This window comes from Nyctereutes procyonoides, unplaced genomic scaffold, assembly GCF_905146905.1.
Source record: "Nyctereutes procyonoides isolate TBG_1078 unplaced genomic scaffold, NYPRO_anot_genome, whole genome shotgun sequence".
In the NCBI taxonomy this organism is placed as follows: domain Eukaryota; kingdom Metazoa; phylum Chordata; class Mammalia; order Carnivora; family Canidae; genus Nyctereutes; species Nyctereutes procyonoides.
This window is the reverse complement of record NW_026575141.1, coordinates 17,550,162-17,573,055: the sequence shown is the minus strand read 5'-3', so window position 1 is coordinate 17,573,055 and position 22,894 is coordinate 17,550,162. Positions and strand designations below refer to the sequence as shown.

General features: G+C 40.6%; 1 protein-coding gene and 1 long non-coding RNA gene across 2 annotated transcripts in view; one reads left to right on the top strand and one right to left on the bottom strand.

The window, feature by feature from the left end:
• Positions 1–13,528, top strand: part of LOC129498244 (uncharacterized) — a 63,538-nt gene extending 50,010 nt beyond the window's left edge. The window contains exons 4-5 of the long non-coding RNA XR_008662089.1: positions 6,349–6,523; positions 13,329–13,528. This is a non-coding gene — a long non-coding RNA (uncharacterized LOC129498244). The remainder of the gene's footprint in view (positions 1–6,348; positions 6,524–13,328) is intronic.
• COL1A2 (collagen type I alpha 2 chain) overlaps positions 9,307–22,894 on the bottom strand; it is a 36,043-nt gene continuing 22,455 nt past the window's right edge. Inside the window, exons 32-52 of the mRNA XM_055307532.1 lie at positions 21,783–21,890; positions 21,038–21,091; positions 20,032–20,085; positions 19,271–19,324; positions 19,120–19,173; positions 18,916–19,023; positions 18,478–18,531; positions 17,574–17,627; positions 16,434–16,595; positions 15,631–15,738; positions 14,850–14,957; positions 14,405–14,458; positions 14,210–14,317; positions 14,010–14,063; positions 13,540–13,647; positions 12,807–12,860; positions 12,575–12,682; positions 11,991–12,249; positions 11,416–11,600; positions 10,476–10,718; positions 9,307–9,780 (exon numbers count right to left, since the gene is read on the bottom strand). Of these exons, the coding sequence (XP_055163507.1) occupies positions 9,634–9,780; positions 10,476–10,718; positions 11,416–11,600; positions 11,991–12,249; positions 12,575–12,682; positions 12,807–12,860; positions 13,540–13,647; positions 14,010–14,063; positions 14,210–14,317; positions 14,405–14,458; positions 14,850–14,957; positions 15,631–15,738; positions 16,434–16,595; positions 17,574–17,627; positions 18,478–18,531; positions 18,916–19,023; positions 19,120–19,173; positions 19,271–19,324; positions 20,032–20,085; positions 21,038–21,091; positions 21,783–21,890 (2,238 nt within the window). The 3' untranslated portion in view covers positions 9,307–9,633. The remainder of the gene's footprint in view (positions 9,781–10,475; positions 10,719–11,415; positions 11,601–11,990; positions 12,250–12,574; positions 12,683–12,806; positions 12,861–13,539; positions 13,648–14,009; positions 14,064–14,209; positions 14,318–14,404; positions 14,459–14,849; positions 14,958–15,630; positions 15,739–16,433; positions 16,596–17,573; positions 17,628–18,477; positions 18,532–18,915; positions 19,024–19,119; positions 19,174–19,270; positions 19,325–20,031; positions 20,086–21,037; positions 21,092–21,782; positions 21,891–22,894) is intronic.

Genomic DNA, 22,894 nt, shown 5'->3' with positions numbered 1-22,894 from the left:
TCTATATCCTGCTATGAGATGTATGAGTTAAAACTTGTTTTATGTAATAGAAACCAACTTTTCTCCACCTCAAGCAGAATAGAGAGTGAAAGGATACTGGATTATTTCATAATTCAAAACGCAACCAAAAACCTACTGCTGTTCTAGGACTTCATCAGCTGAAGTTGATGGCCACCCCTAGAGTGCTGTCATTAGCATGCTTCAACTTCAGTGGCTCCCAGTCTCTGTCATTCTCCACTCCAAGTTTTACATTCTCAGGAAAGAGGAGTCAAATGGCCTGGTTGGTTCAGGCTCTGTCTACTTTTTCAGTTATGGAAGAGGAAAGGGCCATAAAATCACAGACCTAGTAAATGTTGGCTGTTCCCAAATTAGGGGAGATCATTTCTTAGGAGTTTTGGAAACCTTCCCAATTGCTTTCTACTCTGTCTGGATTTGTTTTGATTGATACTCCATTGCTCATAAAAGAAATATGGTTATTGTATGCAATTTCTTTTTAAAAATCAATTAAATACAGTTTTGCTTTGCATATTATTTTCTTGGCCATCTCCTGCCATTTCTCAAAAAAAGATTTTTTTTTTGAGTCATTTTGTGACCTGATCTAAACCGATTTAGTGATTCAAGAGTTTTGGGCAAATATAGGTAGCTTATAGTGGTTGGAGATCAATTGGACTATCTGTCTTTTCTTGTCAATCTTGCTATTAAGTGGCATGCTACAAGTAGAGCAAGGCTTAGTTCAAATTTTATTAATATGAAATATTTATTAGCTAGTCATTTATCTTCAAGACAATTATTTCAACAATAAAAATTTATTTTTCACATCTTTTATGCTAATTAATATATCCCCTGACATAGATTTCAGTAATGCCCATTTGAAATACCACAGTAGCCACCTCTAAAACTTCGATTTTCCTAATTAGGGTATCTGCAAGGTTATCTAATCAACCCTGGAGTGTGGACTAATGTTACCTTATTGCTCACATGCACATACATACATTAGACCTCCTGTGGAAGTATTTTTAAAGTAAATTACCAGACAGACAATATAATAGGTCAGAATTTAGGCATTTAGTCATGCACTCATGCTAATTTCCATACTCCTTTGTAATTAACATTCCTCCTGACTGGATTAATTGGGTTTGCAATAAGTAATCACATTTATAATACTGCAACTGTTCCCAAATTAATTGCTCACGAGTTCAATGAGCCATTACATGTTCTCATTTAAAGCAGCTTAGAGAGCCCATGATTTTAGAGTGGTGGCCCTAAACATTTTGGGGAGAGGGGCATAGAATCATCCAAGAATATCTCAATAATGTGGTGACAGCAGTAAACCAGTGGTTCCCAAACTTTGAGAGTACATGGGAATCACCTCAATGTCCTCATTGAAAATGAAGATAACTTGACCCCACCCTAGCAATGCTGGTTAGGTAGATATTGTATGGGATATGGAAAAACTTTGAGTATTGCACATCATCTTCCTAGAAAAAGGTACATTTGCACCTACTTCCAGCTACCAGTGATTTTAAGGGAGGGTTTCAGAACCCTGTGGCATTAGTCAAGTACAATTTTTCTCAGCACTGGCTGCGTATTACAATCACCAAGGGAGTATAAAACAATATTTCAGACCAATTAAATCATAATATGAGTAGTATAGGGTGACTAAACTGTCTGCATCATTTTTTTCCCCATCCCAGAATGGAGACTAGAGATTTTTCCCAATGTATCAATCTATTTTACTGAATTAGACTCACTTGACAGATACCTAGCAAAAGTGATAATAAAAAGAAGCCCACTTACCCTATAAATCTTACAAAATACACAGTTTAATTTGTGTATTGGTGAGAAGGCACATCATTTTTGGCATTGATTTGTCTTTCTCTCTTCAAAGGTTCAAAGGATTTAGTAGACTTTGTATTCTGTTTGATAAATAGCCCTCCCAAGCTTGGGAGAAGAAAAGCCAGGCTCTTTTTATAGTTTATGGTGACAAGGTGAGTGCTTATTGTGATATTTTAGTTGAAGAAATTCTAAGAAAACATGCAGAGCTTCAAATTGGCTGTAACTTTAGTATATTTTAATATTTGACAAAAAGTAAATACTCATTATGAGTAAACCCAGAGAAATGGTTAAATGGGCAGTTTTGTTATCTGAGGAAAGTCTTTTTTTTATTCTTTTGATTAGGAACATATCATGATGAGCAAAGTAGTGGATGGAAACTTTAATTTAGTTACATTGATAAGGTTTAAAAAGTTTTTTTAGACTTCTGTATTTTAAGGAAGAGGAGACCTATAATCAGTGATAGAAAAACCATGTTGGAAATGACTATAATACAGCTTCTTTGAAGTAGATCCACTTATAATAATACTCATATAGACATTCAAAGCACTGGTAATAATAGGTGATTTAATGGTGTTTAAATCCCTTGAGTAAATTCATATAGGCCAAGAAATTTCCCCAAGGACATGAGTTTAATAATTACGATCATTTATTGTGCTGATAACTCTTGAGTTAGAATTTCTGCTCCAGAGACAAAGTTTGAGAAACTCAAATTGTGAAAATTAAGTGTCAGGAGTTTGGCTAATTCAACACATACATATGAGTTATAGTCCATTTGTGTATGAGAACTGGCTTCCAAGTAAGCAAAGGGCTGTTTTCTCAGCTCAGAAAGCTTTGTCTTTAAAATTGCTTGCTCCTAATGGCATGTGGCAGAGACTAGTTGAATAAAAAAAATTTTTTTCCCAGAAATTTTAGCTTTTGCTTTTACTGTTAAGGTGGGATTGTTAGTTTTCTTTGTAAAAAATCGAGATGATTTTCAAGCTTCTAATAAAAGCTCAGCACTTCTTTATTAGATTGTGGAGAAGGACTCATCAGAATTGTGAGGGTTTGGAATTTTGCCGGAATCCTTCATAGTAGGAGATATTGAAGTGTAATTGAGTTGTAGATGTGCTATCAGTTTAGGCCACTGTCGTCAGAGAAGCCAGCACTCCTGGAAAAGTGAGGATGGAGTTACAGGCTTGAGGAAAGATCCAGCCTTGTGGCGGACTACGCCAGCAATGGTGTTGCGTGCTTACTCTCCATCAACCCTACAAGCTGCTATGTCTTCCTGTTTCTGATCCTAACCACCCAGTGGGCAGGTCACCATTATCCCTGTCTTACAGATGAGGAAATGAGAGAGACAGGGTTCATATCCAGATAGCTCTGCCTCCTATGCCCCTATTCTTTCTGTCACGTCCTCTTTTTTTTTTCTGTCACGTCCTCTTGTTTCTATTCTATGTAATCCCTAAAATCCCTTGCTTCAATCCTGAAGTTTTTCACTGCATTGTGGGGAAATATTTGTAGCACTGGACAGCTCTACTCACCCAAAAGGCCATTCTCCTTTTGAGCTTACGTTCGCCTCCTTGTGACTTCCATTTACTGGCTCTGTGGGAGAGATATTAAGGATAGATGGAAAAGGGTAAGAAAAAAAAGCATTGAAGACCTGAAGGTAGGCTGGCATGGAAGCTGGAGAGAAGGCTGTGTGTCTGGGGCAGACAGGAAATAAGCACAGGAGGCTGTTCTATTTTCTCCTCTGAAATTTGAGTTTTCATTCTCTGATGGTGTGCGTGTGGCTGTCAAAAGACTGGGGTGTTCTATTATCCAGTCAGCAGGGGGAGCAGTGAACTCGAAGTGACATCCCGTAGGGAGAGAAAGGCCATCTACTCAGCACGGTGGTTTATGAGTGGGTGTTCTTATTCTGCCTGGCATTAATAGATTTCATTTAAAAAAAATTATTTCTCCTTTTTTATCCCCCATGCTGTTGATGGTTAATTAAGTCATTGGCCACCAAAAGCAATGCTGCACTAGAAAAAAGTCACTTTGGTGGCATTTTGTGTTTGTGAATTTCTTTAACTCTATAATGAATTGAAAATTTAAGGGTACCTTTCTGGAGTCCATGAGGATTGTTAATTCTGGCCAAAACTATTCTTATAGCTTGGGTTCAGAATAACAGCTCTGTTTGGGAAGAGCCAGGTGAGGAGGAGACATTTGATTCTGGGATGATTTAAGGTCTCTGAAGAACACATTCCAATTATTGTCCTTAGTGTCTCTTATAGTACCAGGAATTGCAGTCTCTTTTAGGTTGAAACTTTTTTTTTAATTTAAAAAAAATGTAATTAACATATGCATATTTTACCTAAAAAGAATAACTCATTAACCAATCTCCGTTATTGAGTTTGTTTCTATTTGTTTGTGGACAGGTGCACTTTGATATGCAAAGTCATGAAGCATCTGCCAAACCTTATTAAAACATTGGAGGGCTCACAGCAGGGAAGTGGAAGAAGGAATGACAAGCCTCTATTTTAATGTGGGTCAGTGGCTGGTTGGTTCTCTCAGGTCCTAGGCCAGGAGAAGTAGCATGTTCGAGTATGAGATCCAAGATAAGATAGGAGAGTCATATTTCAGAAAAGCCCAGAATTTATTAGATAAATAATACTGCTTTTGTGCAGTAGTTCATAACATATATTTTTTGGTCATGAGCCCTTTGAAGTATCTGGAGAAAGTTGTGCATCCCCTCCCAAGAAAAATGCATGTGCACACAAAATTTAGCATGCTATTTCAGCACTTCGTTGATGTTCTGCACTCCCCTGAAGCCCATCATGAATTCTTTTTTAGGGTACTAGTCTCTATAGTTAGGGGGTGGGAATGTGTATGCACCCCAGGGTGTGTATAAAATCATCCACCAGAGTATGGAATTTTCTATTTATATTTATTCTCTCTCTCTCTTTTTAAATATTTTATTTATTTATTTATTCATGACACACACACACACACACACACAGAGGCAGAAACAAAGAGAGAGGGAGAAGTAGGCTTCCTGCGGGGAGCCCGATGCAAGACTCAATCCCAGGACCCCGGGATCAAGACCTGAACTAAAGGCAGACGCTCAACCTCCAAGCCGCCCAGGTGCACCTATAGTCTCTCTTTTAAAGGTTTTCTTTTCCCTGTAGATTTTATGTTGCACATCATATGCGAGTTCTGTAGTATATAGCACTCGCATAACATTTATATATAAATAGATTACAAAAGTAATTGTAAGGGATCACATTTTTTACTGACAGGGAAGCATGACTCGAAAGTGATCGATTGGTATTTAAATTTTTTTTTTATTTATTTATGATAGTCACACAGAATGAGAGAGAGGCAGAGACACAGGCAGAGGGAGAAGCAGGCTCCATGCACCGGGAGCCCAACGTGGGACTCGATCCCGGGTCTCCAGGATCGTGCCCCGGGCCAAAGGCAGGCGCCAAACCGCTGCGCCACCCAGGGATCCCAATCGATTGGTATTTAAAGAGTGGTGCCAATGAAATTTAAATTCTAGGCTCTGCTCTCCCCACAGTGGAGGGCCAAGGATAGGAGATTAACTCAAGAGGTGACTACTGGTGACTGGAAATTTTGGACCTAGTGATAGCACCTAACATTTGCCCACACTTCATGAAGTCCATTCACAAATGTTCTATTTGTCACAGCAGAGCTGTGACATAGGTAGAGCAGGTGCTAATAGAAATCTCTGAGAGTAAGGTATGTTAACCAAATTCTTAGAGAACTTAAGAGACTTTCCCAAGTGCCCTTGGCTAGTCAGTGGTGGAGCTGGTGCAGGAAACCTCAACTGCTGACCACAAATTATGTGCTTATTTCGTCAAACAGCAGGGATAAGTCAATCATTATGGGCTGTCAATGGCCCCATGGCTGCAGTTACTGGTGCTTCCCTGTGGACGCTGAGTCGTTGAATCCCTGGCTGATCCAGATACAGGGATAGAAAGCATATTTTAGCTACTTGATCAGAGGGCCAGGAAGCCGAGCTAACAATTCAGCATTAGCTCTCTCCTGTTGGTACTGTAATACCAACATATTTCAAAACAGATAGAGGGCTCTGGAAGGGTTTAGATACATCTATGTACAAAAAAGATTTACAGTGGGTTATTAAATGGGAGTTTTGAGGCTGGTTTCTCAGGAAGTGCCAACCACTCGTTCTCCCAAATTTCCCTTGGTGCCACTGTCAAAGGCAAAGTACTCATCTAGATGGATTGTTGTTCTGACCCAAAACGACATTTCCAACTTTTCTTATATATAATCCAATTTCTGAACTTCTTTTTCAGTGATATTAAGTGGAATAGCAGAAAAAAAGTATTTTGGCATTAAAGATAATAAATGTGCTCTGCATTGGTCAGGTGTCCTTGCTCTTTGCCAGTGCATTAGCTGTATTGATTTTAGAATTTTAAATGACCCTTTTTACCAGACTTGATTAATGTCTTGTCCCCCGATCTTGGCTACCTGCTCCTTCCTTCTCTCATATGCAATCTTCTTCCCTCTCAGACTGGCACAAGTTAGAGACGGCTGACCTTCAGAGGATCAAGGGTCAGGAAATGTTGTGAGGAGGGTCCCTCAGGCCTGATGATTAGCCTCTATGGAGGGGACTGGTCGTGGAAGGATCAAGCCTTCAGCCTTTTGCCCAAGCCCCAGGCACATTCACAGTGGATCTTCTGGCTTGGTAAGTACCAGACTGTTCTAATATGTAGCTTCCATAGAAGAAACCTCTAGCCAGATAGAGGATTTGAAAGTGAAATGAGATCTGTGGCAAAAGCTGGCCAGCTAAGCCCAAATGTCACTGTTATTGCATGAAGCTAAGGTTAATTTTCTGAGATCCCCTCTCATTAATTAATAGTGTCCTCTGCTATCCTCAGAGGACACTTTGTTTAAAATTGCATTCACACATTATTTTATTTTCTCCCTGCACCTGAACTGTGGTGTCCCTGAGGATGTTGCTGCCTGGTACGTATGGCTTTGTGCACCCCTCCCTGAGGCCCCCTCAGTGTGGCCGGGTCGCAATGAGTGATGACTCTGAGGCTAGGCTTTTCCTTCTCTTTCAGAAGATGAGTGGGTGGGAGGTTGACCATCTTTCACTAGAGATGGCCACTCCTCAACCAGGATTGTTTTCAATTGTTCGCTGCTTCTTACTTTTCATAATATTTTAGGAGTTAATTTGTCATAAATGATAGAGGTGATACAACTACATTTCAGCAATTTTGGAAAATTGAGGCATAAAAGTCATTCCTATCATTACTCCATGAATGCACCTTCTCTTAGCATTTTTATATGCATGTTCGATGTATTTCTAATGACAATGTACTTGAATATTTTAAAGATTACAACATTCCATTCTAAGCATTTTTTGTTGTTTAATCATACTCATAAATGTCATTGGGGTATCAAAATGTATTTCACTATTTTCCTATTGCTGTCTATTAGACCAGTATTCATTCCTCATTAGTCTTGATTGGATATACCATCATTTATTTCCTCATTGTTATTTTTTTTATTTTTATTTTTCCTCATTGTTATTTATCAGATATACCACTGTATTTTGAACTATCTTCTTGTAATCCCACATTCATGATTAAATTATTAATGACTATTGGCTTAAGAAATCTGCCTATTTGGATTTAGTTTGACAAAGAGCATTATTAACATCTAGCATAGTGTTTGGCTCTCAGCTGGTACTCAGGAAACGTTTTCTTCTTCACTTTTGCCCTTTGTATGTCAACTTTCTTGGATTGTGTACCTGAGGGCATAACATGTTGAGGAAACCTAGAGATTTCTAACTGGCTATCATATAAGTTTGCCCTGGCCATTTCAATTACTAATTTGTAGGGAGCATTGGGTTTTCTGACTACAGGGGTTTAGTTTTCTCCCTGTCATTTGGTCAGGTATATTGACCCATTCTTGCCAGATAGAAAATGTTAGAGCTACGAAGTGCTGGCTGTGGAAATCACCACATCCAGCGGTTTCCCAATGGATGCACAACAGAATTTTGCAAGGTGCTTAAGAATACTGCTTCCTTACTAAATCTTGATTTGGTGGTTGGGGACTGGGAATCTGCATTTTAATAAGCATCCCTGTGTTCTGATTCAGGTGGTAGCCAGACCATAATTTGAAGTTACCATTTGGTTAATAGATCTTGGCAACTTTTTAGATTTAGATGTTAGATTTTCATCATGTTCAGTCTTTTGCTTTTAAAATTAATTGAATCTTGAAATGACTTATTTCAAGAGGCAAATATTACAATCACAATTATGTTCTGCAACAGGAAATAAGCTCTAAATGAATCTTAACATTTTACTTGACACATTACTATGTTTAAGTGTATTAAAGATGTCATTGAAAGGTGCAGGGGAGGAAAATGAACTTGATTTGGCAGGTAGGTGTTCATGGTACTATTATCCACAACTGTCTCTGCTGATTGACAGCACACACATTACCTCCTAACAGGCATTGTACTCAGTTGCATCAGATTTAAGTGTATGGCATTTTTTACTGAATATTTGAAACTGTTTTAGTTAATAGTATTAATTGTACATAGACCAACTTTCAGCCACTGTTTCAAAGTGCTTAATAGATAATATACACCAGAAGGTTCTGTGGATCTCCGCTTAGAGTAAACTTAGGTCTACGATACCATTTGCTTAAGTATTATGTATTTTGAGTAGTGCAAATGTTTTATCTTACTCCATATTATAGTTACAGAAATTAAACACAGAAAAGTGAAGTGCTCAAGGTCACTCAGCCACAAGGAGAAGTCAGAATTGGAGCTCAGATCTCCTGGGTCCTTGTTCTCTGCTCTTTCTACTATATCAAATTGCCTTTTTTGCATAGTTTCTATTTAATGAGAAACAGTCTAATGGCTGGTAGAGATGCCATAATCCATATTTATATTGCAAAGAGCTTCAAAGCAAGGAAATCTACTCGATATTTTCTTTTGGAAAACCAAACATGCTTTATTTAATTTTTTTCACAATTTATTTAAACATCTCACATATACAAAATAGGTACAATTAAATTTTTCTGCTTGTCCGAGAAATAAGGCTTCCTTTTGGTACCATGGGAGAGGATGAAAATGAGACTGGCAAAGAACAAATGCTGAATTTAAAGAAGAGGACAAGGTTGGGCAAGTGATCTGCATACTTTTATTTGGGAATAAGATGTAAAATACTGATGCTAAATCAAATGAAAAAAGAAGACACAATATAACTCATTACAGAGGATTATTTCTTCTCAAATTCTTCTAGCACCATCAACGTTCTTCAAGTATCTGAAATACTATTAGCACCTTTGTATTCTGAACAAACAAAACAAGTACCTCAGCTCATGTCATCTAGGTCAGCACCTAATGATGTGGATCACACTCACAGGAAAGTGTTTTGAGGTAGTTCTAAACCTTCGGAAGTTTGGGTTTTAAACTTCCCTCTGTGGAAGATATTCAAAAGCCACAAGTGGTGCAAATGTTCATGGTTTTTATTTTATTTTTCAATTTTTATTTTGGTTTTCTTACAAAGGTTGACATTTTCCACAACGGATGTAAGAGTGTTGAAAAAAAATTCCAAATCTTTGGGGGCAGGGAGGGGGAATGAATGAAATCGTATTGCACTATGCTCTGATCAATCCTTCTCCTTCTCTTTTGCCCACAATTTAAGCAAGTAGATGTGCAGAGGAAATGGAAGGACTCAACTCTCAGTTAAAAAAAAAAAAAGAAGAAAAAGAAATGGCAAGGAGAGAAAGTTTTTTCAGATTTCTTTTTTTTTTTTTAATTTAGGTTGAGTTCATTTATTTGAAACAGACTGGGCCAACGTCCACCCTGAATTCTTGGTCAGCATCACCGATGTCCAAAGGTGCAATATCAAGGATAGGCAGGCGGGATGGCTTATTTGTTTTGTATTCAATGATTGTCTTTCTCCATTCATTTGTCTTTTTCTGTTTAAAAAAGAAAAGAATATTTATAAAAAGTTGCATTATTCGTAAATCTAATATCATTAGAACTTTACATATTTAAGAACCATTTTGGGGCTTGTTCATCTGAAGTGTGTCCCAGATAAAAATATTCATCTTTGAGACAGAAGAATCAGGGGTATCTTTAGGGAGAGAGGTTTCCTACCAGTCTAATTTTTTTAAAGAAAATTTCAATACATATTCCATGTGGTTTATTGCTACATTATCATTTTTGGGATGTGTGTGTCATTAGGGAGAGCTGAGTGGGTACACTGTGAGTAGATTTTAATTTTTCTCCAAGGTATAAAATATTGTAGAGAAAAATTACATGCAGACCATACTAATAAGTAAAATAAAGTACATATAGCTATAAATTATACCTTGGGACCTTTTAACCCCAAGTAATTTTAAGTTATGGGCAGACAGCATCATTTAAAAAACTCAAGTTTAAAGAAAAACAGCTAATGCATGGACATGGTATATATTTCAGTATTTCAGAGAATTTTCAAAGGCAAGATCTGATAAGAATCCTCTTTAGCATCTGAATTTAAATAAATACATCTATGAAGTTAGATTGAGTAAATTTGGTCTCATTATCTGTTCATTCATTGGTTTAAGCTAGAACTCCACCCCCCCTTTTTTGTAAATAAGTGCTACTCCCAAATTTCACTATTACTTACAGAGCAGCCATCTACAAGAACAGTGTAGGTGAACCTGCTGTTGCCCTCGGCAACCAGTTCAACATCATTGGAACCTTGCAGAATGACAGCCTTTTTCAGGTTGCCAGTCTCCTCATCCATATAGGCAATGCTGTTCTTGCAGTGGTAGGTGATGTTTTGAGAGGCATGGTTGGCCAGCAGGCGCATGAAGGCGAGTTGAGTAGCCATTTCCTTGGTGGTTACTCCTTCAACATTATATTCAAACTACAGAGAATAAAATAGAAATGCTAGTTAAGTGGAGAAGGACTCAAATACTAAGAGTCAAAAGAGAGAGAGAGAGAGAGAAAAGGCTGGTATAGGGAAGAATGATGACCTCAGATCTGAACCTTGGGAAAAAGATACTTTTATAGGAAATGCAATTCACATGTCTTTGCAATATTAGTTACCTAGGAGGGACACGAGAACTACCAGGCTGAGGCAAGATAATCTCAAAATGGTATCTGTTTTAGTTAACCTTCTATATGTAGGTTTCTTCTTAGAATGAAAGAGAAATAAGACAGAGAGTCAGAACTCTTTCTTTTTCTGTGATTCCCACCAGTAAGCATTCAATAAAGTTGGTGAAAGATTTTGATTAAAAATTTGGAAAAGCACATGTCCTGAAAATGCATATGCATGAGCACAGGGTTATGTGCTGGCCAGTACTTCCTCATACTAAATGGCATTAGTCAGTTTCTCTAGTGGTTATCAGCTAAGTCAAATTTGAATAATAACTTTAGATTGCATGGATATGCCCATCAATCCATCTTTAATGCGAGGTCCAGGATAGAACTGAAACCTGAGCAAAAAGCAGGTTCTTTCAATAATCCCATTCTGGGAAAGGATTAAAATGCAGACCATTAAAAAGCAAGCAAACTTAACAATATTATTTAGTAGGAGAAGGAATGTTTGTAGGATTTCTCACCTGGGTACCATCATTGATAGTTTCTCCTAACCAGATGTGCTTCTTGACCTTGGAGTTTCTGTACCAGTTCTTGGCTGGGATGTTTTCAGGTTGAGCCCGAATGCAGGTTTCGCCAGTAGAGAAATCACAGTATACTTTGATAGCATCCATAGTGCATCCTTGGTTAGGATCAATCCAGTAGTAACCTTTAAAAAAAAAAAAAAAAGCCCAGCTCATAAAATCTCTCCTTGAGTGGAACATAGGTTCTAATAATTACTAGACAAAGAATTCTGATTCCCAGAAGTAACACAGTCTACTCCACATTTAACAGGAAGAGGTTGGCAATTTTCAAGATTAGACAGTTCCTCCTTTCCTCCTAAATCAAAGTATATTATCATGAAAAAGGCAAAAATATTTATTAAGAGAAGCCTGAGACTTGGTGCAGGATGGGAGAAGAAAATGCTTCATCAATCAGGTATAATTCCACCTAATGCAATTTTTACTCAAAATTTTTTCATTCTAAATGTCAGTGGTAAGTGACTTTGCAAAGCCTAGCTTGTGAGAAGGGCCAACCTGGCTTGGACATCTTGACTTACCACTGCTCCACTCTGGGTGGCTGAGTCTCAGGTCTCGGCATGTGCGAGCTGGGTTCTTCCTAGAGCCTTCAGGAGTAAGAAGGGTCTCAATCTGGTTGTTGAGGGATTTCAGAGTAGCATCAACTTCATAGTCCTTGGGTCTGAGAGAAGGTGGTGAGCGAGGCTGGTCAGCCCTGTAGAAGTCCCCTTCATAACCAAAGTCATAGCCACCACCACTTGGGCCAGGAGGGCCAGGAGGGCCAGGGGGACCAGGAGGGCCCTGCAAAGGTGAAAGGAAGAAAGAAGAGGTTTTGTATTGGGTCATAGGGAGAGGTGTCAATGACAGCAGACCTTCAGTTAAGTGTCACACACAGGCATATTCTAACAAGTCAAAAAAGAACCAAGTGTGTGTAAATAAATAATTGGATCCCAGGCACACTTGTAAGGATGGGCTAAACAGCTCATCCCATATGATTTTTACATGTCTTAGAACTGATATATGGAAGTGGGGGACTGCTTTAATGTGTTGTCACAACCATCTTAGTCTGAAGAGAATATTCCTTAGGTCCGTGATGCTCTTTATTATTTCCCCAAATGATACTTACAGCAGGACCTTGGCTACCCTGAGAGCCACGAATGCCAGCAGGTCCGACTGTACCAGGTTGCCCAGTGCGACCATCTTTGCCAGCAGGGCCAGAAGGACCAGCAGGACCCTAGGGAAGAAGGACACCAAGTCTGAGTGAGTCAGTGAAAATCCCCCAAGGAAGCAGAGGCCTGGGGGCTCACTGCCTGCCATCAGCTCGATTTCAGAGACAAATGTCTCTGAGGTTGACTTACCCTAGGACCAGCAGGACCCACAGAACCAGGTGCACCTTGATCGCCATGTTGACCCTTGAGAGAGAGAAAACCAGAAAATCACACTTTCAGAACATGTGCTGATAAGTAGATTTGTTTTTAAAATTGAATGGGAAACTTTAGTTTCAATGGACTCTGGATTGAGAAAATTGAAAATGTAAAATGGGGCTCTTTTCTCCCATTATGTCTATTATATTCAATTATATTTTTTTCTACAAGCTATTTCAGCAGTGCAATATTAGTCATTCCTCTAATTATATTTATTTTAAGTGGGGTTGAAGGACATTGTTGCCAGGAGATTTTAATATATGTATATTTCGATCTCCCTTAACCCTCACCTTTTTGTGTTGGGATGAAATAGCGTTATCTCTGTAAGATGGAGTCAGCCAGAGAATGGGAAATGAGTATGATGTAGGACATTTTAGAACAAGGGCAGTGAAAATTTGAGGAAGATCATTTTATTTTTTTTTTTTTAAATTTTTTTTTTTAATTTATTTATGATAGGCACACACAGAGAGAGAGAGAGAGAGGCAGAGACACAGGCAGAGGGAGAAGCAGGCTCCATGCACCGGGAGCCCGACGTGGGATTCGATCCCGGGTCTCCAGGATCGCGCCCTGGGCCAAAGGCAGGCGCCAAACCGCTGCACCACCCAGGGATCCCCGAGGAAGATCATTTTAGATCTGTATACATGCCAGATGTCCACGCTTTACTTACAGCAAGACCAGGAAGACCTTGCAGTCCATTGTGTCCCTTTAAGCCAGGAAGACCTCTGGGCCCCTTCTCACCAGGCTCTCCCTTATCACCTCGAATACCTTGTGGGCCCTGTAAAGAAAAAGGAGGACACATAGGGCATTTGCCTTCCTTTGAAAATGGTGCCCACTTCCCCACAAATACTGCTTAATCTGTTTACAGAGCTGACTTGAGACAAGCAAAGGTTTAAAAGCCATGTGGGTACTACCTCTATCTATTCCCCTAACCTGCTTTAGTTGAACTCCGTATTGTGGCTAGATTCTTGTGCTTATTTCATACACATGAAAAGAAGAGATTTGAAATAGAAGAGACTTAGAAGCCTTTGTAGCAATTCTCAATATGGACCACATTTTTTTTAAACAATATGAAGTCTAGCCTAGACTGGACTGAGTCTTCTTAAAAGTTAATTTGTGAAGAAATCACCATGTACGTACACTAGGACCTCTTGGACCAACAGCGCCGACGGGACCAACAGAACCAGCAGGACCCTGCACATTGGAGAAGCAAACCGGTACTGGTCAGCCATGGCCAAGCCCCCCTTCTCCCCAAGCCCCCGCAGTGCCCCAGTGTGGGGAGGTCAGAAGTGAAGCCTACAAAGATGCCAGCATTAAAAGACTGGTATTAACAAACTTACAGGTTCACCACGGTTTCCGTGTTTGCCAGTGGGACCCACAGGGCCATGAGGACCAGGTGCACCCACAGCGCCAACGGGACCAATGTTGCCAGGGTAACCACGCTCTCCCTACCAAAGGCAAAGTGAAGTTTCACATCAAACTGGCCTATATTTTAGTCACTTTTTAATTGGAGAAAGACAAAGAGGTGTCCTGACCTTGTGTCCGGCTTGACCATCGCGGCCTGGGGGACCATCATTCCCAGGGTTGCCCTGTGAAGATACCACACCAGTTAAGGCATTCGGGGAGGCTCTTCACCTCACCTCACCTCCTCTGCTTTACCATCCCCAGGCTCAGTAGTGAATCCCCTGTCAGACTGTCAAAAGATAGTAGGAATAAGAACCTGCCAACCTCATTTTTGTAGACATGTTTTTAATATTTTGGCCAACTTTACTATTTGGTATACTATTTAAAGAGCCATCCCCCAGCCCAAATGAGTTTTCATATTTTCAATAGCAGGAGTGGCCAGTACATGCCAATGTTATGGAGAAACAGACCATCTCATTCAGACACTTGGAACAAGAGGAACTCTGCTCAGGATATGAAGTTGCACACAATGGAATTCGGCTCTGTTCTATTATACAAACCAAGTGTTAGACTCACATCACGACCAGCTTCACCAGGAGCACCGTTGACTCCAGGCGCACCCACAGCTCCAGGAGGACCACGAGCCCCAGGTGGACCAGCAATGCCAAGAGGTCCGGGTTCACCCTAGAGGCAGAGAAAATTAAACAACACTCCTCCCACTGGATTGAGTGCAAATATCACTTTCCCCAAAATGACCCTGGCTAGGAGATTCCAGTTTGAAAAGAGAAAGTGCAGTGAAAGTGAATGGACCACAAAATGGCAAGAAGTATCATTGGTGTTATCCTGACCCTCATCCTACATGGTCAGATAGCCAGCTTTAGGCAGTTTTGGAATGTCACTCTACTAGGTGAGCCTAGTTGCATCTGATATCCCAAATGAAACAAAATCATAAAGTTGAGAGAGTTTATGGAGATGAGATGATTCCTAGTTGCTGTCATGTATAAGATTTAATGGAATGATTCAGAACTTCCAGAGCTTCATTCTTCCTACAGGATAAATGATGCCAGCATTTCATACTGCAGAGGAGTAAATGCAATTAGAGCTTATATAGTTCTTAAGCATGTAAAAAGAACAAAAATCTTTCTGCATAATGTTAAGCTGGATCTTTATAGCGTGTGTCTAAGTAAGGTGGTATTAAAGCTTCTTAGATAAGTGACATGTGATCTGTATAAAGAAAATGCCATGAATAAAAAATCTTAAGTGGAGTTATTCAGTGATCAATCTGTCACATCTGAAGTGGCAGCTTTTAAAATCTTTTATTATGTTAATGAGCAGAAGAATGGTGTCAAACACTTACCAGGGATCCAGCAACACCTGGTAGACCACGCTCACCCCGAGAGCCTGGGAGACCCAGAATGCCAGGAGCACCAAGGAGACCTTGAGCACCTGGTGAGCCAGGAGGTCCCTGAACAAGAGGAAAAATAATATTACTGGGTAAGCCCCTAGATGATAATACAGGCTGGCTTGATGATTGTAAGAATAAGCTATTCTCAGTTTAGAAAAAGCCTAGTGACCTTCTTTTAGGAAGATATATCCTTGGATATCTTGTCTCCAGTAATGACAATTACAGCTTGGCAAGTATATTTCATTATACCCGGTTCCTCCTAGAGACCAGTTGAACAACACTGGACAATATGTGGTTGAGATTAATGAAATGCAATAGAGTTTTTATAGAATTTATGCCAAGAAGCAAATTTTGACTTTGGCCTCTAACCGAGCTAGGTCTAGTAAAGGCACATTGCAGAGTAACAATAATGCTGGACAGTGCATATTTAAGAAATTGGTAGTTTCCTGAGACTGATTCACTTTCAATAGGAGGGCCATGGCCATGGGATTCTTTTCTAATCCCAGGACCAATAAGGTGCCTTTCTGATAAAACACTGAGTTCCTTCATTTATTGCCATCCTTATCTAGTGCCTTCTAAGCAACTGCTGAAGCTGTGACACCTCAGTAGCTGCTGGACAGATTTCTTGGCCAACTGAGCTCTACTTGAAAGCCTGCAATACTTATCAACAGATATATGCCACTTGAAGATCTGCGTAAAGGCTTTATTTTAATTTGCTATAAGGTATTAAGAAAGAGGAGCTTGAAATCACTTACAGCGGTACCAGGCTCTCCAGAGGGACCCTTCTCACCAGTAAAGCCAGGGGGACCAGATGCACCTGTTTCTCCCGTTCGGCCAACTGGACCTTGGTCACCTCGAGGCCCACGGAGTCCTTCTTTACCAGCAGCACCAGGGGGACCAGGAGGGCCAGTGATACCCTGGGAGCAAATGACAGAGTCATTTATTGTCTGTTAGTCATTACAGACTTGGGGATAAAGCAGCTGAGGCTCTAGAGATGAAGATGCAAACAGTGCGAAGCAATGAAATGACATCCTGGTGATTTGAGGGGACCTATTTAGACCTTGTCACATTCCTTCTAATGGAGAGAAGCAACAGCTGTCCTCATTCTCCTGAAGCTGTAATAACATGACTAACTGAGGCTGAGGCTATGGTAAATGTCTGTGAGGAGAGGAAAGGCTGTGCTCCCGGGACCCTGGCATCTTGGAATTCGAACTATGGTGAGGAGAGTTAGTTGTATATGAATGGGACTTTGGGCTTGGGAGGACTCTGGCTCATCCCTTTTTGAAGAAAGCCAATACTGGCATTTTGTTCATAGTTGAGGAATTACATATGCTCTCAACTAGGTTTAATTAAATGCCTACAGGGAATGAAGATTTTTCTGTTATGAACCTGTAAAAGGATTCCAAGAAATCAACATCTTTGCTATTTTTTTTCCCTGAAACCTTAACCGGAAGACTTAATCCTTAGTAATTAATTAAATTCTCTTGAGTCCTGACAGGAGAGTCTGAATCAGAATTGAATTAGAGGCCAAACCACCTTTAAATTCAGGAACAATTATACCTTAACAACGGAGGCAGAATGTTGGCCATAAAGGGTAATTAGATATAGAAATATCTGATATGTGACTAAAACTGTTCTGTTTTTTATTTTTAACAAAGAGACCATGCCCCAAAAGGGGACTTGTGTTCACATGAATAAAAGCCTCTTATGCTGATCTTATAAAATATAATTTGTGATGATTCTGCCTTAATGGTTCAGGAAAATTGATTTCAGACCAGGAAAGTAATAGCAAAATATTAGTAGGATGTTTCCAAGAGAGTTTCCTACCAGCTTCCTACTAGAGGCAAAGGCCTATTGGGTAGAGTAAATGACAGATTTTGAAATGATTTACTTACAGAGGGTCCAGGAGGACCAGTCCGCCCAGCAGCACCAGGGAAACCAGTAGCACCCTAAGAATCAAGCACATTAAAATTCCACAATCAGTGCCAACTCTAGGGATTTGGGTGAGATGGAAATTTCTCCTTCAGCCAATCCTCAATACACATGACTGAGGATGGACCACGGAGTAGGCAGGGGCAGCCTCATACAGGGTGTTTTGTAACAAGGACCCCGAAGACCCTAGATCTCTGTACATGCATATTTTGCATAAAGGCTCTGATGTTCTGGTTTGAAATGCTATTTGTCAGCATGATGGTTCTAAGAACAAGATAGTAGGACACGAGGCTCTTATTACACATTGATGTGTATTCATTAATAAGTACCTTAACCACCTGGCTGGGCATGAAGGAAATGGACACTGGATAAGTACTTAGTTTACAGAGGAGGGTACAACAGAAGACCAAGAGTATTAATTGCTGTCTGAGGAGAGCAGGAAGAAGTCAGTGCAGTTCATTCCTAGGGAGGTCTGGGTCTTTAAGGAGTCAGTGTAACAGCACTGGGTGCCAAGAGAAGGGGCATGGTTGGGCAGAAGAAGGGGGGGCACATCAGCAAAAGGATAAAGGGTACCAGAGAGATTATTTTTACCCATTTCACAACTAACCAACCCAGGGTTAACTTTGGTTATGACTTCAGGTAAGGTGGTAGCAACCGACACTGCACTGAGTTCCAGTTGGGATTAAGTTAATATCCCATGACCTAATGGTAACTTCAATATCAGAATTTCTCTGAAAAACATGAACTTGGATCTGAAGAGTATCCTTGTTAAAGTTTAGGATTAACCCCAAACCTCCAAGCTTTCAAGTTGTTTTCAATAAGATTCTAAAGAAAGCAATGTTAGCAGGGTCCATTATAAATACTCACAGGGGGGCCACCATCACCACGACTTCCAGCAGGACCAGGGGGACCATTTGGACCCTAAAAGGAAACAAAGAAAAAGATGGGGTCAAACCACAAGACAATGCTTATTAATGTTTATTTTCTCTTCAAAGGCGTTAGTTAGTCCCATGTCTATTAGGAGCAAATCCAGAAATTAAAAACGATTATCTGTGTCATAAAATAAATGTCCTGACTTCAGTGTTACCCACCTCATGGGGGCTACCAAAAAAGTACGAGGATACAATGTTTATGAAAAGTTTACAAATTATAAAGTGGAATGCAAAAGTTAATTCTTATTTTTTAAATCGTCTTCTACCTAGTATCTTCCTGGTATACAGTAGGCACTTGATTGATGTGTGTTGAGTTACAAGATTTCATGGGTAACAACACAAGCCCTGTTGACCACCAATGAATTCAACTTACAGATGGGCCGGCAGATCCAATGGGGCCTGTGGGACCAACGGGGCCATTTTCACCCTTGGGCCCTTTGGTTCCTCTCTCTCCCTTAGCACCAGGTTGACCAGCAGCACCCTGTTAGAAAGGAACAGTTGTGGTCAGGTATTGCAGCTCACTCTGCTTGCCAGCTTGGGGTGTTTTCAGATTAACCTTCTTCCTAAGGATACTCACAGCAGGACCAGCAAATCCATTGGGGCCAGCGGGACCAACCTCACCACGTTCACCCTAGGAGGGAGAAGGGGTTTGAGAACATCATGGCAACCTTAGATTCATTAATCTCTAAAAATTATGTGTGTCCCAAATGACCCAGGTTTCTACTTACAGGGCTACCACGAGGGCCAGCAGGGCCAGCAGGACCGGCAGGACCAGCTTCACCCTGTAAGGGGACCAAAGATGAGTTTGTTAATGTGCTTCACATTGATGCTCAAAGAGCAGGTGGGGAGAGGAACCAGTGGTAGACAGTAGGCTCTTGTCAGAGTTTGGAGTTGTGTCAGAAGAGAAAACTAATGCACATCTCAGGGAGTGAAATAAAATGGATTTTTACTGTGCTTAATGTTGTATTCATTTTGGGGGCTGAAGTGGTATTGGTCACAGACTTGCAAAAACACCATAAATCAGTGCCCACAATGCTAGGAGGAGGACGTTTTAATTTTTAGATGGACACAGAGCTGATCTATTTGCTGCAATCTGTGCAGTACAATAAATAAGGTCTATTTTAAGTGGACTGTTCGATGCGAAATGGGCACACTATGTATTTTATTGATTTTTTACAATTGAAGGCTTTGAGGAGGCTTGGTGCATTAGGATATTGTTAATGGGCAACAGGAAAGTCTTTAAAACAAATGATAGGGATTAAAGTATAGATCAGATAGTTGGCACATCTATAGGAAGGGAAGGAGAACTTTAAACACACAGCATTTGTTTCCTGCTGCCCCATCACAACAGACAGGTTTTTAAATAAGTAGGCTTTATACGGAGTCATAAAAATGAATTGCTGGGGCTCTCCGGGGCTAGGGCAGGCAGGAAATTTTAGATACTACTATTGGCCCAGAGAGTGGCAAGTCCAGGAAAATGAACACTTACCCGGTCACCGGTGGCTCCGGCAGGACCAGGGGCACCCATGGCACCAGGAGCTCCCTGGTACCAAAAGGAAATGAGTCTTGTTAATAACACCCCCAGACCAGCCAAAGTGACCCTTGCCATTCTCCCAGCCCCCTGACTGTGTTTATACAGTAACCGAACACTCTCACTGCATGCTCTGGGTGGACTTCAAGAAAGCTTTCAATGTACTTCTGTTCTAATGATCAGAACTCTTAGACGCAGCTCTCTGGAGGAAGGTACCTCAGCGATAAAGGTGACAGAAATGTGTAAGTCAAGGGCAGGTTAGGAATTGGGGAGATCTGAACTCTCTGCTCTTGTCAAATTCCCTGGAGAGCGGCAAATGAGTAGGCTTGTTTGAAACTGCCAGGACTGTGTGATTCAGAGAAAGGACTATTATCCATGTGCCAAAGAGAGTTATCAGGTCTGAGGGAGGTGAGAAGGAGGACCAAGGTAGCCGATGGTATGGAAGAGCCACGTTGCCAATGCTCTAGGTAAGGTTATTATACCTTTACGGGATCATCTTTGGCATCGCCATGGCATTAACTACTAATCACGGGGGCTGCTCTTTGAGTGATAAATTCTTAGGACACACATTTGAATAAATAGGACCTTGTTAGAGGTTCTGGCTTCTTAAAAAGTAAGAGTTAGTTTTTTGTTGTTGTTGTTTTTCTAAGTCCTAAAATAACTTAAACAATCAAAGTTCTATTAAACCTAGAGATTTCAGTTTAAAATTTGTATTTGGTCGAGTTAACACTAAGGAAGGTAGAAAACTCAGGTAATGATCTCCAAAGGGATAAGATCTTTCTTTTGAAACATGTGAAACGATACTACTTTTCACAGATCCAGAAAGGAGAGGACTACTCTCACTAAACCTGGATCCTTCTTTCATCAGTTCTATTTTGGAAAGCTGCTCAACTCAAATTAGGTAAAAGGTGAAAAAACAACAGCAGTAATCTAAGTACAAACGAACAAACAAAATTCTACTCACACGGGCGCCATCTCTGCCTGGGTTACCAATTTCGCCTCTGAGACCGGTTTCACCCTGAAAGTATAAAGCAAGAGCAACTTTTTGTTTTCTGACCAAATTTTTGAATCAAAATGAATCTGAAGACTCCTTTATTTTATTTTATTTTATTTTATTTTTAGAGAAAATGTTATTCACCTTCAGTCATTTAATATTTACTAATGCCCCTATTACTCTCCTTGATGTTGAATGGGAAAAAAATTTAAGGAAAAAATAATTCAAGGCTCTCTCTAGATTATTGCTAAATATTCTTTTCTAATTTCCATACACTCTCCTGAAGCATAATCAAGCAAGGTACAAATTCATGCGGACAGAATTATAAGGCGACATCACAATGGGCTTCAGTGCCTTATCACTCTTATGGCATAACTAATGCAGCAGCACGGTTGACAGCTGTTCAATATAGCTTCTTCCCATTAATTAGGGCAGGATGAGGCATTATTGTTAGTGGCATTAAAATGAGCCTCATGTATTACTCAACACCATCTGTTTGCGTGAAATTCCATGGTAGCAAGGAATTTTGCCAGATTAGAGAGTTTAGAAATGCGATGGTGCTAGGTGGCAGAGGGGAGCGCATAGAGGTAGATGGCGAAAGGCTACCAGGCCACCCAGCAGGAATTGCAGAAAACAAACAAACTGGGCAACCCTGTGCAGCCCTGCTTTGCTCCAGTTCAACCACACGTACGGAGGCCCAGCACTGAGAGGGTACCTTTTCTCCCTTGCCTCCAGGAATGCCGGCAGCACCCCTCTCTCCTGGGAGTCCACCGGGACCGGACGCGCCAGCAGTGCCCGGGGCGCCAAGCACGCCAGGTTCACCCTTGAACCAAACACACGTGAGAGCCATGATTGCGGTGGCAGAAGAAGAAAACGAAAACGAAAACTCGTGAACGATTCCAATTTAAACATTTAATAGATCACACTCTTGCCTGCTTAGAGACACAAAGGAAGGTTACTGAAAGGAAGGGCACCTGTCCCAGAAGGAGGTGCCGTTAATGACACCGGGGGCTGAAGAGCAGAGAAGTGGGAGTGGGGGGCTGTGATTTTTCTATAACCTGCTCCTGGTCGTCTTTGGGCAGGCAGGCAGGCGTGGGGAAGAAGAGGCTGGGACAATGCGGGGCAGAGAGTGAAAAATGTTTGCCCACAAACCTTTTTTAAGGATAAGTCTCTTAGCCCACGCAGGAAATATGGAGAGAAACCTTGTCAACTGGGGAGATGTTTACATTTTAATTTCCTTAAGAGTGGGGACTATAGCTTCCACTTTATATGAAAACCCTACCATTCCACACACTTCAAACCTATTGACTAACTTCTAAGATAGAACTCTTTGGAAGTGCTATCCTCCGGACGGTGTTTACTTTCTTGCTTCCTCCTGCCCTCTTAGCTTTTGAAATTTTTTCTAATATCCTTCCACCTACCAAAATAGCTTTTTGCAGCTAATCTTTACTTTTTTTCCTCCACTCTTGCAAGTTAAGAACCAGCAGTAATAGGAGTTGCCTTCTCTTTACTGTGGTTAAAGTCATCTGTTTTTCAGAAATGTGTCTAGAAAAGTCTACCTATTTTAAAATCTAAACCACAGATTCTACTTTGAAACTCAAGTTGTCAAGCTTATGTTTGGGGGATGAATGTACTGTCCGGTTAACTTTTATCTCCCTCATTAAAATTCAGACTATGAGTGGGAAAAATAAGAGAGGTGACAAAACATGAGAGACTCCTAACTCTGGGAAATGAATAAGGGGTAGTGGAAGGGGAGGTGGGGAGGGGGAGGGGGTGACTGGGTGACAGGCACTGAGGGAGGCACTTGACGGGATGAGCACTGGGTAT